Raw genomic sequence first — 16,623 nt, forward strand, 5'->3', positions numbered from 1 at the left:
AGTTATATTTTGGGAATGAGAATTAACTTCTGCTATGTTGCGAAGGAAACAGACTCTCTCGTTCTGATTGTACATGGCATCATCCTTATTTTTAGAGCACCAATTATTCTTCACTTGCTTTTTGTCTAAGCCGATTTGGGTTCCTTCAGAGGGAGCTGTGCCATGACAACAACAAAGATTTTGTGCAGTATAGAAGTGCAGCTCACAATACTGTTATTTCCCTGGATGGCATCTATCTGTATGTTGAGGTAGGTTTTCACTCTAGGACTGAATGGTGCATTTTAAAAGAAATCCGACTAAACCCCTTGATACTTCCTTCTCAGCTTGCCACTTCAAATAATTACGTGTTTCCGAAGAGAGTTGTTGTTTTTGCTGAATGTTTTCTTTTGAAGCACTGCAAAAAAACAGAAAATCTCAAAATACCTTTTAAAAAGCCAGCTTCAGAGCGTGCAGACATGGTGGACATGCTTTGGCATACCTGAGAATCAAAGGTGCCTGGGATGGTGGGCAGGAAAACATATCAGCTCTGTGAAAGGGCATGATGCCATGTGTTCTCTATGGACATGGGGTTGAAACTGAGGTCAGAGTGGTCTCAGGCCTGTGTGAGGAAGAGTAGGAGCTGAGTTGAGAAATGTACGCCAGATAGTTGTGGCAGCCGTGATGAGGTTCTCCTGGGCTGTCATCCATTTAGCTATAGATAGCAAACCCAAAGCTCCTTAGAGAGAAACCTCTTACCAGCCACTTTCCACAAATGGTACATACACCTAAAGGTACTTAGTGAAAATCCTTGAGAGGTATTTAATGCTAAAGTAGTCGGTCTCCCTAACATGTGTTTGTAGCCTGCACTTACACTCAAGCAGTGGCGCAGGGAAAGCCATACCAAGGCAGCCACCCCAAGGCAAGCCAGTGTTCTTGCCCCAGTGAGGCTCTGCCACCCTAGTACATCGCCAAGATGTGTGACATGGGGGGACTGGATAACTTGATCGCCAACACAGCATACCTTGAGGCCAGGAAAAGCGGAGATGTGGATGCCAAGGAGATGCAAAAAAGACGCCGGAACCTAGCTCTGCCCAAGATTGAGGAATGTGCGGAGATCAAAAAGTCTATGACTATGGATTACGAGCTCATTTGTGAGCAGCAGCCCATTGGCAAGAATTTTTTCCGGGAATTCTTGGAAACGGTGCCTGACTACCTGACAGCCAGAGAGTTTTTGGACGAAGTGGTTGCTTGGGAGCTGGCAGAGGAGCACATCAAGGACAGCTACCTAGAAGGCATAGTCAACATGTACTTGAAGAATTGCAGCAACAGCTATCTGAAATTTCTCAGTGCAGATTTGTCAAACAAGTGCCAGGCAGCTGGCAAGGATGATCTTGAAAAAGTCACGTTATCAGCCAGGGAAGAGACAAATGCCTATCTCAAGGGGAAACCCTTTGATGACTTCCAGACTAGCCCATTCTTTGATAAGTTTGTGCAATGGAAAGGCTTTGAGCGCCAACCTATAAACGAGAAGCTATTTGACGAATTCCGAGTACTAGGCAAAGGAGGCTTTGGAGAGGTAAGGAGCTATTCTTTTATCTCCTGGGCAAGCAGATGGGCCTAGGCCATGCAATGAATGGCCTTTAGCAGGCAACAAGCACTGGGCAACTTGCTAGTCCTCTGCATACGCAAGATCTCTTGTGGCGTAAGCCCATATTCAGCCTTTTCTCTGATAATCTCTGCACTAACATGTACTCAGCAGCATTAGGCAGGGGTTCATTTATTTTTCACAACTATATCCCTTCCTCCTTGTTCCTCAAAATGTCTTACATGTGGTTTGCTTGCTTGTTTAATTTACACTATTTTTATACTGTCCAATAAAAAGTTCTCTGGGCAATGCACAGTAAGTGTTAAGAACATAAATTATGCAAATAAGACATGAGATGAAATAGGTTTCCCAATGGAAACACTTATGGCTGCTGCTGCTGCTCCATTCATTGCTTTCAAATAATCTGCAAAGCATAGTAGAGAACCCATAAATGGCATAATAGTCTCCACCAATACAGTATATAATCTAAGTAAGGTTTTTTTAAAAAATAAATAAATAAATAAATCAAATTAAAACTGAAACCAATGGATATTGTGATGGAAACAGCAATAAGGGGCATATAGTCTCTCCAGTTCTGAGTCTGCATCGCTTACTTAAGACTTTCCCTTTTTTTCATTAAACTTGCTGCTTTAGGTTTGTGCCATTCAGGTGAGAAATACTGGCAAGATGTATGCCTGCAAGAAACTGGACAAAAAACGACTAAAGAAAAAAGGTGGCGAAAAGATGGCTCTGTTAGAGAAGGAGATCCTTGAGAAAGTCAACAGCCGTTTCATTGTCACACTGTCCTATGCCTATCAGAGCAAAGCCGCCCTGTGTCTTGTCATGAGCCTGATGAATGGTGGGGATCTTAAATATCACATTTACAATGTGGGCGAAAGAGGCTTGGAAATGGATAGGGTCATCTTCTACTCGGCTCAGATCACCTGTGGGATGCTGCACCTTCACTCCATCAAAATTGTCTACAGGGACATGAAGCCTGAAAATGTCCTCCTGGATGATAATGGCCACTGCCGATTGTCTGATCTTGGCTTGGCGGTGGAAGTCAAGGAAGGCAAGTCCATAAACCAGAGGGTAAGTGAGAGTTCACCGTGCAGGGCTGCTTGCCTAGTTGGGAGAGCTTGTTCTATTTCCAATGCACTGAGCCCCTGCTTTAATTCCTTTGGGATTTGTTCTTCACTAAATATCTTATGTGGTCATTTCATTCTAAGTGACAGGTGGAAAGAGGATTTACTTTATTAACTATTTGGATGCACAGTGGAGCAATTTGACTGGCACGCCTGCTCAAAAAGAAATTATACCTTACCCCCCCCCCAAAAAATGCTGTTAGGTTTTGAGGCATTTTGCAAGTCAGATGTTTCTGTTTACGTGTCAGCCTATGAAGAGTTCCAAAAATTGTTGGGGAGTGAAAGCCTTAATGTAATGAGTGCCAATTCTGCCTGATAAGGAGACACAATCCAGTGGAAAGGTTTTCTGTGCAAGCCCCATTGAAATGAATGGGAATGGCACAAGAGCATCTATTGTTTGTTTCAGTGGAGATTCCCTCTTATTGTTCACCCATATTGTAAAGGATGATCTCATCTCAGTTTTTCCATATTATGCTTATTGCAGCGGAACAATCCACAGCCAACTTACCACATACTCATTCTGGTTCAAATTGTACGAAAACCCCTACCAGTGGTGGGGAGTTTGGTAACATGTCACATTCAATTGTATATTTGCAAACAAAAAGAAGAGCACCATTGGCCATTAGTATATCGCTTTAATGGCACCACTACCTGTGAGGGTTATGAACTGATTCTGATACAAAGCGCTCAAGGTTTAAGTGGGAATTATACAATAAATAGTGGGTAATGTAAATATGGTACGTAATGTGCTGTATTTGTTATCCAATTTACGTTTCTTGTGTAACCGCTGTTAAGACAGGTTAAATAAGGATCAGTTCATAATCACTGCAGGTAGCCCTAATAATGTAACGCACATTAGAACGACAGCAGCAAAAAATAGCCTGCTGGAATTCTTTTCCTGGTTTGTATATAGCATGTAAACCTAAACTGTGCGGCAAATATATTTACCGTATTTACATTGCCCTGTACACCTTTCTTATTGTAATTTATTGTGCAACCATCATCTTATATATGAGCAAATAAGAGGGGTGCCAACTTAAATAAAATATTGTGGGGGCCCAAGTAAGCCCCACTCTGCATAATCAATCACATTACGCAGTGCACACACACCATTTGGATTGGAATGCCTATCAACTTGGGGGGGGGGACGGACAGCTCCCTCAAATATTTTATTGTGAGGGCCAAAGCCCCCCACAGCCCCTAGGAGTTGGCTCCTATGGCAAATAAGGATAACTATTCAATTTAACACAAAAAAGGTCTAATCTAGTTTATAGGGTTATGTTGAAAGTATCTGTTGTCAGAATTTGAGAGCATTTCACATTTTTTTTTTAAACTTCCCAAATAAAAGATCCGCTAACAGGAATGTCAGTATGCTTTATACTGTATAGACCTATATATTGTTTGAATGTTTTAATTTGGGATTCATGAATACTGCCCTCATTTCCTTATTTAAATAGATTTTAGTGGTGTTGGATCTTTCACCAACTGCTTCATGAAATGGAAGCTTGTATGCTATAACAGAGCTGTGTGTGATGTGACTGTCTTTCACAGCCAAATGTCTATCATTAAAAGTGTTAGCTCATTTGTCATGAAAACACCCTAGAGCAGGCTTCCTCAACCTTGGCCATCCAGATGTTTTGAGACTACAATTCCCAGCATCCCTGACCACTGGTCCTGCTAGCCAGGGATCATGGGAGTTGTAGGCCAAAAACATCTGGAGGGCAGAGGTTGAGGAAACCTGACCTAGAGTAAGTCCTACTCATACTTCTGTATATAACTTCCCAGAAAGAAATAGGCCCTTTTGAATTTGCAGGTCCATGGTTTGTGAGTACACAAAAGGAAGAGTGTGCTCCAGGTCTAAAGCATGTCTCTTTCTGGTACTGGTTGATAGGTGTGATGCATAAGCTTAAGCAAGAATGTGGTTCAATTCAATAAAAAGCTGTATTTCCTGCAGGAAAAGTAACTGATGAGAGATAAAAAGAGAACTCTCAAAATACTAGCCCTGTGTTATTATGAAAGTTTGGGGGATGGAACCCTTATTAAAACAGAATAGTCAGAAGATCAGCTTAATATGGCTTGTGTGCAGAAGATGGACTCTCAAGGAGAGTTTTAATTTGCTATTTTAGGATAAAATGCTCAAGGCTTGCAATACATTATCTGTGAGTTACTGGTGTAATAAGACTATGGTGTACTCAAAAGTAGGAATGCAGTGGCTGAGTGTTTCTAGTTGGGTTGTAAAGCGTAGTTAAGTTCTTTTTATGGTATCTGAGTGGGGAGGTGGTACCCGTTGACACTGGTAGGGCAGAAGACAGGAAGACCAACAGTAGGTGGAGCCAGACAGGCACATTCTAGTTTTGTCTCCATCTTCTACCTGCTAAGTTCTACTACAACGTTGCAACACTTGAGACTAAGGGGGAGGTAGATGACAGGCAGTGCCACCCCCTGGATTGGTTGTACATAGGTCGGCAGGTGGGGCTTGTTAAGGATAGACTGAGGTTGGTGGGGGCCGTTTTCTGTTTGCTCTAGTCTAATGCAGGGTTTCCCAAACTTAGGTCTCCTGCTGTTTTTGGACTACAACTCCCATCATTCCTAGCTAACAGGACCAGTGGTCAGGGTTGATAGGAATTGTAGTCCAAAAACAGCTGGAGACCCAAGTGGATGAGCTTCCACTAGTAATGGTGTGTGTGTGTGTGTGTGTGTGTGTGAGAGAGAGAGAGAGAGAGAGAGAGAGAGAGAGAGAGAGAGAGAGAGAGAGAGAGAATACTACTGCAATGTGCTCTACATGGGGCTACCTTTGAAGGTGACTCAGGTGAGAAGAGGTGGGATATAAATCTAGAAATAAATAAATTAATGATGCCCAGTCTCAGCAGTGGAGTGACCCGGTCATGGTCAGATTTAATGTTTCATCCCATCTCCCTGCCAGAGGCCACATCCCCTCCCTTACTCTGGTCAGCCTATCATGCCTGTCAGCATTTGACAGAAGGGAAATGAGTCCATTATAGTGTGACAAGAGCAAACAGTTTACGAAGTTGCATTTCACAAGAGTGAGCTTCCTCCACAGAAACGTTGTCATGTATGACAGAATTCAAGTATTCACATTCATAAGACCATAAGAAGAGCATGCTGGATCAGGCCACTTTTGGAAGTCAGAACATGTTAGCAAATTTGAGAAATCTGATTCCTAAGGAAGGCAGTATTATGCCTAAGATAGGCAGTTTTAATGCCAGCCAAAAAAACCTATTAATGTGAAGTCAAATCTATTGATGTATTATGATACAAACTGTATGAATATCAATGTGCTGCTCTTAGTGAGGAAAACAGGTATTGTGTCTATTAAACAGATGCAACTGGAGTGTGTGCACAATTTGTATTTCACCTGTATCTAACAAAATGGGCCACTGCTGGATTGCCTTTTGATAAAGGGTCATCCTTCATGCTATGAGCTGCAGGAACTGTTCAGTTGAGGTCAAGGAGTAAGGGGAAATGTCATATATAATTACTGTAGACCAGCATAAGGACTCTAAATTGGCTTAACTTAAATATGTAGGGTGGCCATGTATACATCATCCGCCCCATAAAAAGGAGGACACAGGTGTGCATAAAATGTAAACATGCTACTTTATATGCATGGACGCAAATACTACAATTTACTATAGAAATATACCGGTAGTACATCTCCAGATGCTAACTTGATGAGCATGCAAGGCTTTGCTCTGCTTTCTTACAGTTCATTAAAACTGGACTTGGACCAGCTCTGCAAATAGAAGACAGCTTCAAATAGAGGGCTGTTCTTTGTAATAAAGGACACATCACATTCTAGATGACAGTAACCATTCGTTAGTGTTGAATTAACTGTGCTGCTATATAAATAGTGTAACCCTATAAACTGGAGAACAGAGAGATGTTATGCCTGCTGTGCAACTCCATACCCCTCAACTGTCCTGATTTAATCGGGGCATCCTGTTTTCGGGCACTGTGCTCTCATGCGAGATGGTAGCCCTGAAATACATGCATCCTTGTTTTCCTCCGGGACATGTTGGAGGGTATGCAACCCTTTTTTCGGCTCCTACAAAAGTGCCTTAGGAGGTTTTTCTGTAAAGATTCTGATACGAGTTTTTTATTTTATTTTATTTTAAGGATGTTCAGGGTGGGGGGAGCAGGAAAGAGTTGAAGATTTGTGAAAGCAAAGACTGAGCAGACCACAGAAGGAATAAAAATTAATACTCAGAGAAGATAGTGAAGAAGAATGATAGTCTTCTTCCCTCAAACAACAATAACCACCAGCAGCTCCACAGCCAATGAGGCTACAGCTGCATTCTAGTTCAAAATCATGTTGCCGAAAGCAAGTTGCTCACCCATAGGTAACTATTTTATTGGAGTTCAATCCTCCCCCAATTTTTTTGGTTTTGTTTAGATTTGTCTTAAATGGAACAATTCTCTGAGTTGTTCCTCTTGCTTCCTGCTCTTCTTCCTCTTCCTATTAAATAAATCCTAGTCCTTGCTTTATTCTAGTAAGAATCTTGGGTACTGTAGCTTACCCCTAACATAGCTTCATTTTCCAGCCCTCTAACCAACTACACTTCCCAGGATTCTTTGGGGTAAGTCATGTGCTTTAAATGTATGTTGTGTATACAGACTTAAATTGCCTCCTTTACCTTCCCTTCCCCCACCCTTTTGGGAAAGGGGGGAAAGGTAGGGACTTACTATGTCGTTCATGTTTCCGTGAAAAGATGTTCATCCCACTTCCACTTTAGGAAGAGTGGTTAGTGAGAAAGCTTCCCCAAAAGCTTGCTTGTTTGCTACAATGTTCAATGGTAGAAGAGCTTTGGGTATGTGCCATTATCCAAAGATTATTATCCTCTACATATAAAGTCAGATTCTAGTCCTTACCTATGGTTTTTAATTTCACTAACATTAAGATATGCATGATGCTCATAGTCAGAAGTCTTGCAATATATTCACTAATGTTAGTGGGTTTGCCTTTACAGCCATTGGTTGCGCTCTCAGTAAACTCATTGCTGGATTATGACATTAATGTCAGCAGACATTCTGCTGACAGGGGAAGGGCCACCTCAGTAGTAGAGCATCTGTTTTGCATGCAGAAGGTCCCAAGTTCAGTGCCCTGCATCTCCAAGTAGGAATGGGGGAAACCCTTGTCTGAAACCCTGGAGAGCGGCTGCCAGTCACAGTTGACAATGCTGAACTAGGTGGACTAATCATTTGGGTCAGTATAAGGCAGCTACCTATGTTCCTATGATTTTTAAGGCAGGTGGAATGCAGCTGGAGAAAATGATGCATGCTCTGTGGCTCCTCCCTCTTCCCCTCCTGGGTTATCTTAAAAAGATATGTACCAAAATAAATGCTGCAATCCTTATATGAATATTTGGTAACTATAATTGCATTGGATGCCTTAGCAGAAAGGCACCCTATAGATACAATCAATCAATCAATCAATCAATCAATAAAACAGCACAAGCATTTCACCCCAAATGTTCTTTTCAAAGGATCAAGCTGTAAATTGTAAAAGGTGAATTCTATATGTGGGTATATATATAACGTACGACAACATTGGGTTCTTGCTATATCAGGCTATATCATGGATCTTTAACTTTTTCAGGGCAACATTTGGAAATCTAGGAAACTTTTCTGGGCACCACAAAGCATCCATTTCACAGATGACTTTTATTTATTTGTTTAAATGTTTATATGCCGCCTGCTAAACGGGCAGCTCAAGCAAAACACTATACAAAAACCAAAATACAATTAAAATACAACCAGGCTGTTGGAAAAATCAATAAAACTATACAGCTGGTTAAATTAGATCTTTGCAGGTCCAGAGTTTTTGAGGAAGCAGGCAAGATGAAAAAAATATTTTTTTGCATGTAACTGCTTCCCAAGCAATAGGCCAAACACCAGTGGGTGAGTGGGTGCCATAGTAGGACATGGGGTGCCATGTTGGGAATGTGCAATGTCAAAACACTTAGGAATCTAAGCACAGGTGTCAGTGTAACTTGTACAGAGCGTCATCTTATATGTTTTGAAGACAGGGCATCATAATATTTGAATAGGACAAAAGCATGCTTTGCTTAAACTCATGTACAAAATGCCCCTATCCCCCCCCAAAAAAAACCCCTTGTTTTCCTGTGTGATTCCATTTCTTAGGATAGCATCAGAAGAGCTGTTTTGATGTTTTAGGAATTGCTTTCTAATTTCAAGAGGGCAATGAAGGGCTAGCTACAGGTCCTGAATCTGCAATTTCAAGTTTATCAGTTCTACCTCAGGAGGATTTTTTTTTTCATTAGCGTATCACATGCCCTTTGGTTAAAATTCTGCAAAAAGTTATTCCTTGGTCCTTTTAAACCTAGAAATCACATTGAAAGCACAATTGGCAGCCAAGGCATCAGTGCTAAGTTCTTTTAATGGAGTGCATAATTTTTAGCGACCTTTTCACCAGATCCAGAAGTACACCTTTCTTTTATATGTTTAAAAAAAAACCACTGCTGTGGATTTATTTTAAGGATTCAATGAGTGACTTGTATTAGGACCGTACTGTAAGCAAAATTAGCATCAAGAGAGAACTTTGGTACTGGAACAATAAAGGAAGCAAGCTAAAGTGCTATGCTACGCTAAGGGTATATTCACATTTCTGCCTTAGAGCACAAAGATGTTGTTCCCACCCCTGGTGCATTTCACAGTTCTTTCCCCTCTAACAGTTCACATCAGCACAGCTTCATTAGTGTCAGATTTATTTATGTTTGTGTACACACCAGGGAGCATTGACAGGACAGGTATGTTTTACCCATTGTAAAGATGCTCACACCTTGGCTAGGGATGAATTTGTTGTTGTTCAGTCGTTCAGTCATGTCTGACTCTTCGTGACCCCATGGACCAGAGCACGCCAGGCATGCCTATCCTTCACTGCCTCTCGCAGTTTGGCCAAACTCATGTTAGTAGCTTCGAGAACACTGTCCAACTATCTCATCCTCTGTCATCCCCTTCTCCTTGTGCCCTCCATCTTTCCCAACATCAGGGTCTTTTCTAGGGAGTCTTCTCTTCTCATGAGGTGGCCAAAGTACTGGAGCCTCAACTTCAGGATCTGTCCTTCTAGTGAGCACTCAGGGCTGATTTCTTTGAGAATGGATAGGTTTGATCTGCTTGCAGTCCATGGGACTCTCAAGAGTCTCCTCCAGCACCATAATTCAAAAGCATCAATTCTTCGGCGATCAGCCTTCTTTATGGTCCAGCTCTCACTTCTGTACATTACTACTGGGAAAACCATAGCTTTAACTATACAGACCTTTGTCAGCAAGGTGATGTCTTTGCTTTTTAAGATGCTGTCTAGGTTTGTCATTGCTTTCCTCCCAAGAAGCAGGTGTCTTGGTTTAAGAACTCCAACTGGTGTGAAGCTGGTTCGAGAAATAACACATCAGACAGTAGCATTTTATAAGGAAGTACAGGATACATATGCATTTTGGGTAAAGTCACTTAAGCACAGATTTTAAAAAAAACCCATCACTGAAAACACAGCTAGTAAAGAGGAGTGTAAACACAGCCAAAGACGGTATGGAAGAATTCTGTAATCTCTGGCCCCAGACCAGCTATGGCTACACACAACCAACCTCTTGCAGCAACATATAATCCCAGATGGAAATACACATTCCAATCTGTATCCAGTGGCGCACAGAAGAGCATTGTAATGAGAATGTTCCTCCAGGTTTGTGCTTGCATGTGGAGATCACCTTATCTGTATCTCTTGTATTGTCCAGCAGGGGGGAAGCTCCTTCCTCTCTAGGGAAGATGCCCACATAGCATGTTATTTCAATCTGAGTCGAGACTCCAGGGACAGCTTTTTGGAATGTGGAGTATCTGGAAATCTGGGTGGTGTGTGCACACTTATACAACAGAACAGAAGAGATTTGGTACTGATTTCTGATTGTTGTCCAATATCTTAACCACACGTATTTGAGCAGGGATGGGGGGGGCGGAGTTTAAATGTGAACGTACCTATCTAGTTTACACTTCTAGCACAATATGCAGACTTGAAATAAAGCAATCTTTTGAAATTCACACTTCTCCAGATTTTGCGATATAGTTTTCCAGTCAAGTATATGTACAAAAGTGCATAGACTAGGTTAACACTGCATACATGTACGAGAAAATAACATACGAAATGCATTAATTCAGGTAAAATTGCCTTGCATAAATATGCACATTAGGTAAAACTGCATATACAAATGTGTATATTAGGAGAAATGTGCACTTAAATGCTGATTAATTTTCATGAGGACTTTTAAAAAACAAAAACAAAGCTGATGTGGAAATGTGGAGAACTGAACTGAAGACTGCAAAAATTAGAAACTGACAGAGTAGCCCACCCTTACATATGAGTGGCTTTGGAAGTTAGGTTCCTTGAGTATGTATTTCCCCCCCCCCCAAGGTTTTTGTGTTTAGTCGGAGTTGTTTTGTGTTTTGCAAAGAAAGCATGTGTTCAAACAATTCAGAAATGAGAGGGAGAGAAAACTCTGGAGACAGCTGCAATTTTTGGAAAGTATTAAAAGAGAGTGTCATTTGTGATGATGTGCCCACCAATGTATTTTCTGCTGCAGTTATCTCTGGCCAAATGGTTTTTGCAGCATGATACTGAGATTGGGGGGGGGGGGGACTGCTCACACTAGAAGAAATTATTGCTCTATCAGACAGAGAAGGAAAATGGTCCCAGAAGCCCTTTTCCCAGTCCACAAACGATTGGTGGTGGTGGGGAGATATGAGACCCCTTGAAATCCAGAAAGCACACTTGTTGACTCTTTGCAAATTTAGTCAAATCATGGTCTCCTCTAATTTCTAAAAACAGTAGCTGAGAGAGCCATCTGGTTGTGAGGCTGTGTACTTAAAGGACACAACCCCATGACACAAATTTGCATAAAGTGGACATATTTATATGTATAAATTATATGTATAAATTCCTGTAGGAAATTAAGATGGGAGGTAGCTGGGTTCTTATCAGGACTATGCTTTGCAGTTCTCTAAGCCATTCATATATATCTCTCCAGTATATGCGCAGGGAGAAGAAAGAACAGAAGATCCAGGTCTTGCCCCTTGAGCAACACCCCGCCCCAACAATGCCCCTGGTCAGACCAATGAAACACAGGCCAGAAAAGCAGAAGTTAAAGCATTTTTGCCTATGTGGGAGTGTCTAGTGTTTCCTCACATTGTTGTGGCCCTTAAATTTCCTTGATATAAATTTATCTTTAAAACTAGCCTAATTAGTTACAGGGTTATGCTATGCTTCAGATTTTTCTCTACCCTGATCATGCCCAAATGAAGAGCCTAGTGGCCCATTAATCTTTGGAATCCTGTTCCTTCTGCACTTCCAGGACACAAAACCAAAATGCATTATTCATTTTTAGTCAGTCGATAGACTTAGACCACCACCTGCCCACAGAAAAACAAATAAACCCCAATGGCTGTGTTTTAAATCCACCTTTCCCTTTGCACCATTGCAAAATTGGATATTTGCAAAACAAATGAATGAGAAATCTCTGCTGAGTCAACAAATGAATTCAGATGAGAAGCAATATAGCATTGGATTGCTTTTGTACTAGCAAACATTGATTGGCTGGTTCCTGGATGCATAGGCACAGGCTGTTGTATGTTGGCTACAAAATGAAGCTGTCTCAAATTTACTGGAAATGACAAAAACAAAGGAAGACAGCGCAAGCCCTGTCAACAGACTAGCACCTGAGGGAAAATAATTGTGACTAGTTGATAATAACTTAATAACAGCTGTATGTATTCATATTTATATAATTCTGATCAGCTTAATGGAGCTATTCACAAGCTAACCACATAGTATCTGTAGTTGCACAATCTCTTTTCATGCAACATTTTTGTTCTCACAATAGCCCATTTTAAATTGTACCTTAGTTAAGAAGGTAGGAAATGTGAACAAGGAGGATACCTGATAGTTATCATGCCTCCAGAGTGATTGTTCTTGTTGTTGAAGTCATCCAACGAAACTAAAGAGTGGGAGATTCGAAGCAGACAAAAGGAAGGAATTCATGCAGTGAATTGTTTAAAATATAGCATTCACTACCACTGGGGCATAGTAGGGGGGTGCTGCCAGGGCACATTTTTTTGGGGGGGGGGTGCTGCTGCTCACGCTGCCCTGCCAGCCCTTGAGATGCTTTGCGAGGCTGCGATTGTATCAGCCTTGAAAAACAGCTTGGGGTTGATGTCACTCCAGCAGCATTGGTGGTAATGGCTGGGCTGGGACGACAGGCTCCGTTCATCCTCTGGCCCCTGGTGTGCGAATGTGTGCCCTGAACACCAGCAAACCATGCTACACCACTGCACTACCACAATAAGGTGATGGCCACTAGCATAGTCCGCTTTAAAAGGGGCTTGATAAATTCATGGAAAACTAGCCTGCTAATAACTGAACATATTGACTATATACTGCTTCCAGGATCAGAGGCACCCATGCCCCAGAACATAAGTTCCTGGGGAAATGACAGTGGGAAAGGACTCTTACCTTCATGTCCTGCTTCATGATGTCCCCACAGGCATTGAGTTGGTTACTGTGGGCATCAGTTGCTTGACTAGATAGATCTTTGGTCTGATCCAGCAGGACTCTTCTTATATCAATGAACATATGAAGCCATATGTCTTTAAAACAGGCATGGGGATGCTCAGACTCAGGGGCCAAATGTGGACCTTCTGTCTGGCCCTCCGGACTGAATGCTTTAGCTGAGATTCATGCATTATAGGGGACTGGACTAGAAGACCCTTGGGATCCCTTCCAACTCCACAGTTCTATGATTCTATAACTTCATCAGGCCACACTGTTCACCAACATTGCCTTGCAGCCTCCTTGGGCATTTTTGCTTGCTTGGAATGTATCATTGGGTGCTGCTGCTGCTGCTGCTTTTTGCCTGGGTGGAGTATATAGAGGGGTGTGTGAGTGTGAGTGTCAAGAAACTAGCCTCATGTAAAAATCACATTTATTGCTTTGCACACTCTTACCTCTAAGGGACGCTGGTGGTGCTGTGGGTTAAACCACAGAGCCTAGGGCTTGCTGATCAGAAGGTCGGTGGTTCAAATCCCTGCAACGGGGTGAGCTCCTGTTGCTCGGTCCCAGCTCCTGCCCACCTAGCAGTTCAAAAGCAAGTCAAAGTGCAAGTAGATAAATAGGTACTGCTCTGGCGGGAAGGTAAATGGCGTTTCCGTGCACTGCTCTGGTTCACCAGAAGCGGCTTAGTCATGCTGGCCACATGACCCGGAAGCTGTACGCTGGCTCCCTCAGCCAGTAATGCGAGATGAACGCCGCAACCCCAGAGTTGGACACAACTGGACCTAATGGTCAGGGGTCCCTTTACCTTTACCTCTGGCTCCACCCACCAGAACAAAATGTGGCCCTGTGGCTGAAAAATGTCCCTCATCCTCGGGTTTGAATTGTACCTTGAATTGCATCACAGAAAAACAGTAAGGCTATTTTAAAGCTGGTGAGAGATGTTAGGGTTAACTTGTGTCAGTCGGCAGCATAGCTGTTGCATTTCTAACCAATTGAAATTTCTTAGTAATCCTGTTGTACAACACATTTCAATAGTCTAATCTGGATAGCATTAACCAAGATACCTCTGTCCGGGGTGGGTGGGTGGTGGGTGTCACACCCAGCACACAAGTGGAAAAAAGTGGAAAAGCACTTCAGATGACAATCTCTGTGAGAAACAAAAGTGAGTCTCAGTGTGGAAGGTGTGGGGTTTTCCCAAAAAAGGGTGGTTAAAAAATGCATGCCCTCCCATCTCAAAAAAAGAAGTTTCAAAAAAGGAAGCCAGGAAAAGTTTGAACTCTTTTGCTTGTGATGGAGACATTTAAAAAAGACAGTTCTGTTCAGAACAGTTTCTTGCACTTCACCAGAAAGGTAGGACAGAAGCCTGCCCACTGGATGTGCTCTGCAGTGGGGGACTAAGCCTGGCTCCCCCACCCCACCCATCCCTGCTTGGAAAGGGAAGTGAAACAAGCAGATGTTTGTGAGTGCTACAAAATGTCTGGGAGGTTTTGCAATACCCTGATCGCTTTGTTCACTCCCCACAAACATTTTTGAGCACTCAGCATCTTTGCCCATCCCTAATCTGTAGTGTGATAGCAGTGTTGGTGTCTACACAGTATCAGAACTGGCCTGTTATCCTGTGTTATTTCTCAGTAAACCTTTTCACGAGATGGTGCTTCTGGAGCCCTTACAGATACAGACAGTGTGAAATATTTTTTGCAAATAACTGTTCAAAGTCTCTCCTGATATCTAGAGCTTCCATAAGTGAGAAGGAAGGAGTCACACCCTCCTTGCGTTAAACTGTATTTAGTATGACCATGGTCCGTCTTTGCACCTTCTTTTTTAACAGAGGCGTCTCACCTCATGATGAGAAGTCTCTACGAAAACGATGAACATGTAAACACACAAACAATAGAACTATAACTTGTTTTGTTTTACAAGAGAGGAAGCAATGAACATCTAGAAGGCTCCCCCCCTGGTATTATTTATTTAATTGTGGCAGATTCTAATTGTGATGGGAAATTTTTTTCCAGTGACAAGATGCCAGGAAATTGTCTGTCCTTATATTGTTGGACAAAAGCCAAACATATTATTACCAAATTGCAATTGAAATGAAAGGCAAAAAGCAGACTAAGATTCTGCTGCTCTCTTAGGCATCCCATGGCAAAGTAAGTGATAAGCAGAGGGAAAGAAAACCAAACACATTGGACAGCTTCCTGTGGTCCCATGTTACATTCCTCCAAGGTCTGTTAAGGCCACTACTGAAGGGGGGGAATGGAACAGCTGGAATGGAGAACAAAGCAGTCAGCGGCACCCCGTGAAGGGAGGAAGGAGTGAGCTCAACAAAACAGCTGATAGGGCTAAATTCAGCTTGTTTTTCCCCCCTGTTCAACAGTTCTTGTGCCATGGCAAATAAAGGATGGACACACAGATTTGCATCTCTGTTTGGTTTACAAGACTCATTGGGTTTGTTTTGTAAAGAGCTGTGGGAAAAGGTAGACATATCTTAATCACACTTTCCTTATGCCGACAGACCCCATAGGGAGGGTTGCATTGTGACTATCCCACTCCACCCCAGTTCTCTTAGCTTAAATACCACAGTGCTTCTGCCAGGACAAGAGCAATACAATGCACTCAGCTGGACATTTTCTCTCTCTCTCTTCAGTGCATAAAACAATTTTCAGGTCTGGATGCCTTGTCTTTCTAAAAAATAAAAAAACCCACTTCAGTTTGCTTGAACTTCTTTAGTGCTACTAAATGCAAGCAGCAGAGCATGGCTTTGGGGCATGTTATAAAAAAAATGGAGCCACTTTTTAAAAGAGAGGCAATGTTTATTAAACAAAATCAAGCTACTTTATTAAACAAAATCTTCTACTGCCTCTTGCAACAGATGATAGATGTTGCCAGGGTTACATTATGCAAATATATTTTGCAAATCTATAGGGCATCAGCAAGGAATCAACATGCTTTTGTAACATTTGAAAGGTCAGGTGAAAGTATAATCAAGTCAGTGTTGTGTGCCTCTGGTTATGTATATAAGATTGTTTATTCAGATGCTAGTTCCTAGTTTCCAAGTCCAACTCCTTTAGCATGGCCAAGAAATGGAAGCAGAGATCAGGGTTAGGAGCTGACTTCTCAGTGGATCCCACTTTACTAGGGGCAAATAGACTGCTATCTGGGTTATAGCAAGACCTGCCCCCTAGTACCCAGACACTGGGGCCACCAAAGGAACAGGCCACTAATGTTTGGAAGCCATGTGGTTCACAGTATACGTACTGTAATATGTTTCCCTCCATATCTGAGCCACTATTTAACCCAGAAAGAATTGGTGGAGTTTCACACCTGACCTTTCTCAAACAATTAAA

The 16,623-nt window shown here is 42.2% G+C and overlaps 1 protein-coding gene across 1 annotated transcript in view; it reads left to right on the top strand.

The window, feature by feature from the left end:
• Positions 1–443: 443 nt before the first annotated feature.
• GRK7 (G protein-coupled receptor kinase 7) overlaps positions 444–16,623 on the top strand; it is a 46,783-nt gene continuing 30,603 nt past the window's right edge. Inside the window, exons 1-2 of the mRNA XM_033150368.1 lie at positions 444–1,555; positions 2,219–2,656. Of these exons, the coding sequence (XP_033006259.1) occupies positions 953–1,555; positions 2,219–2,656 (1,041 nt within the window). The 5' untranslated portion in view covers positions 444–952. The remainder of the gene's footprint in view (positions 1,556–2,218; positions 2,657–16,623) is intronic.

Source organism: Lacerta agilis, chromosome 5, assembly GCF_009819535.1.
Source record: "Lacerta agilis isolate rLacAgi1 chromosome 5, rLacAgi1.pri, whole genome shotgun sequence".
Lineage (NCBI taxonomy): Eukaryota > Metazoa > Chordata > Lepidosauria > Squamata > Lacertidae > Lacerta > Lacerta agilis.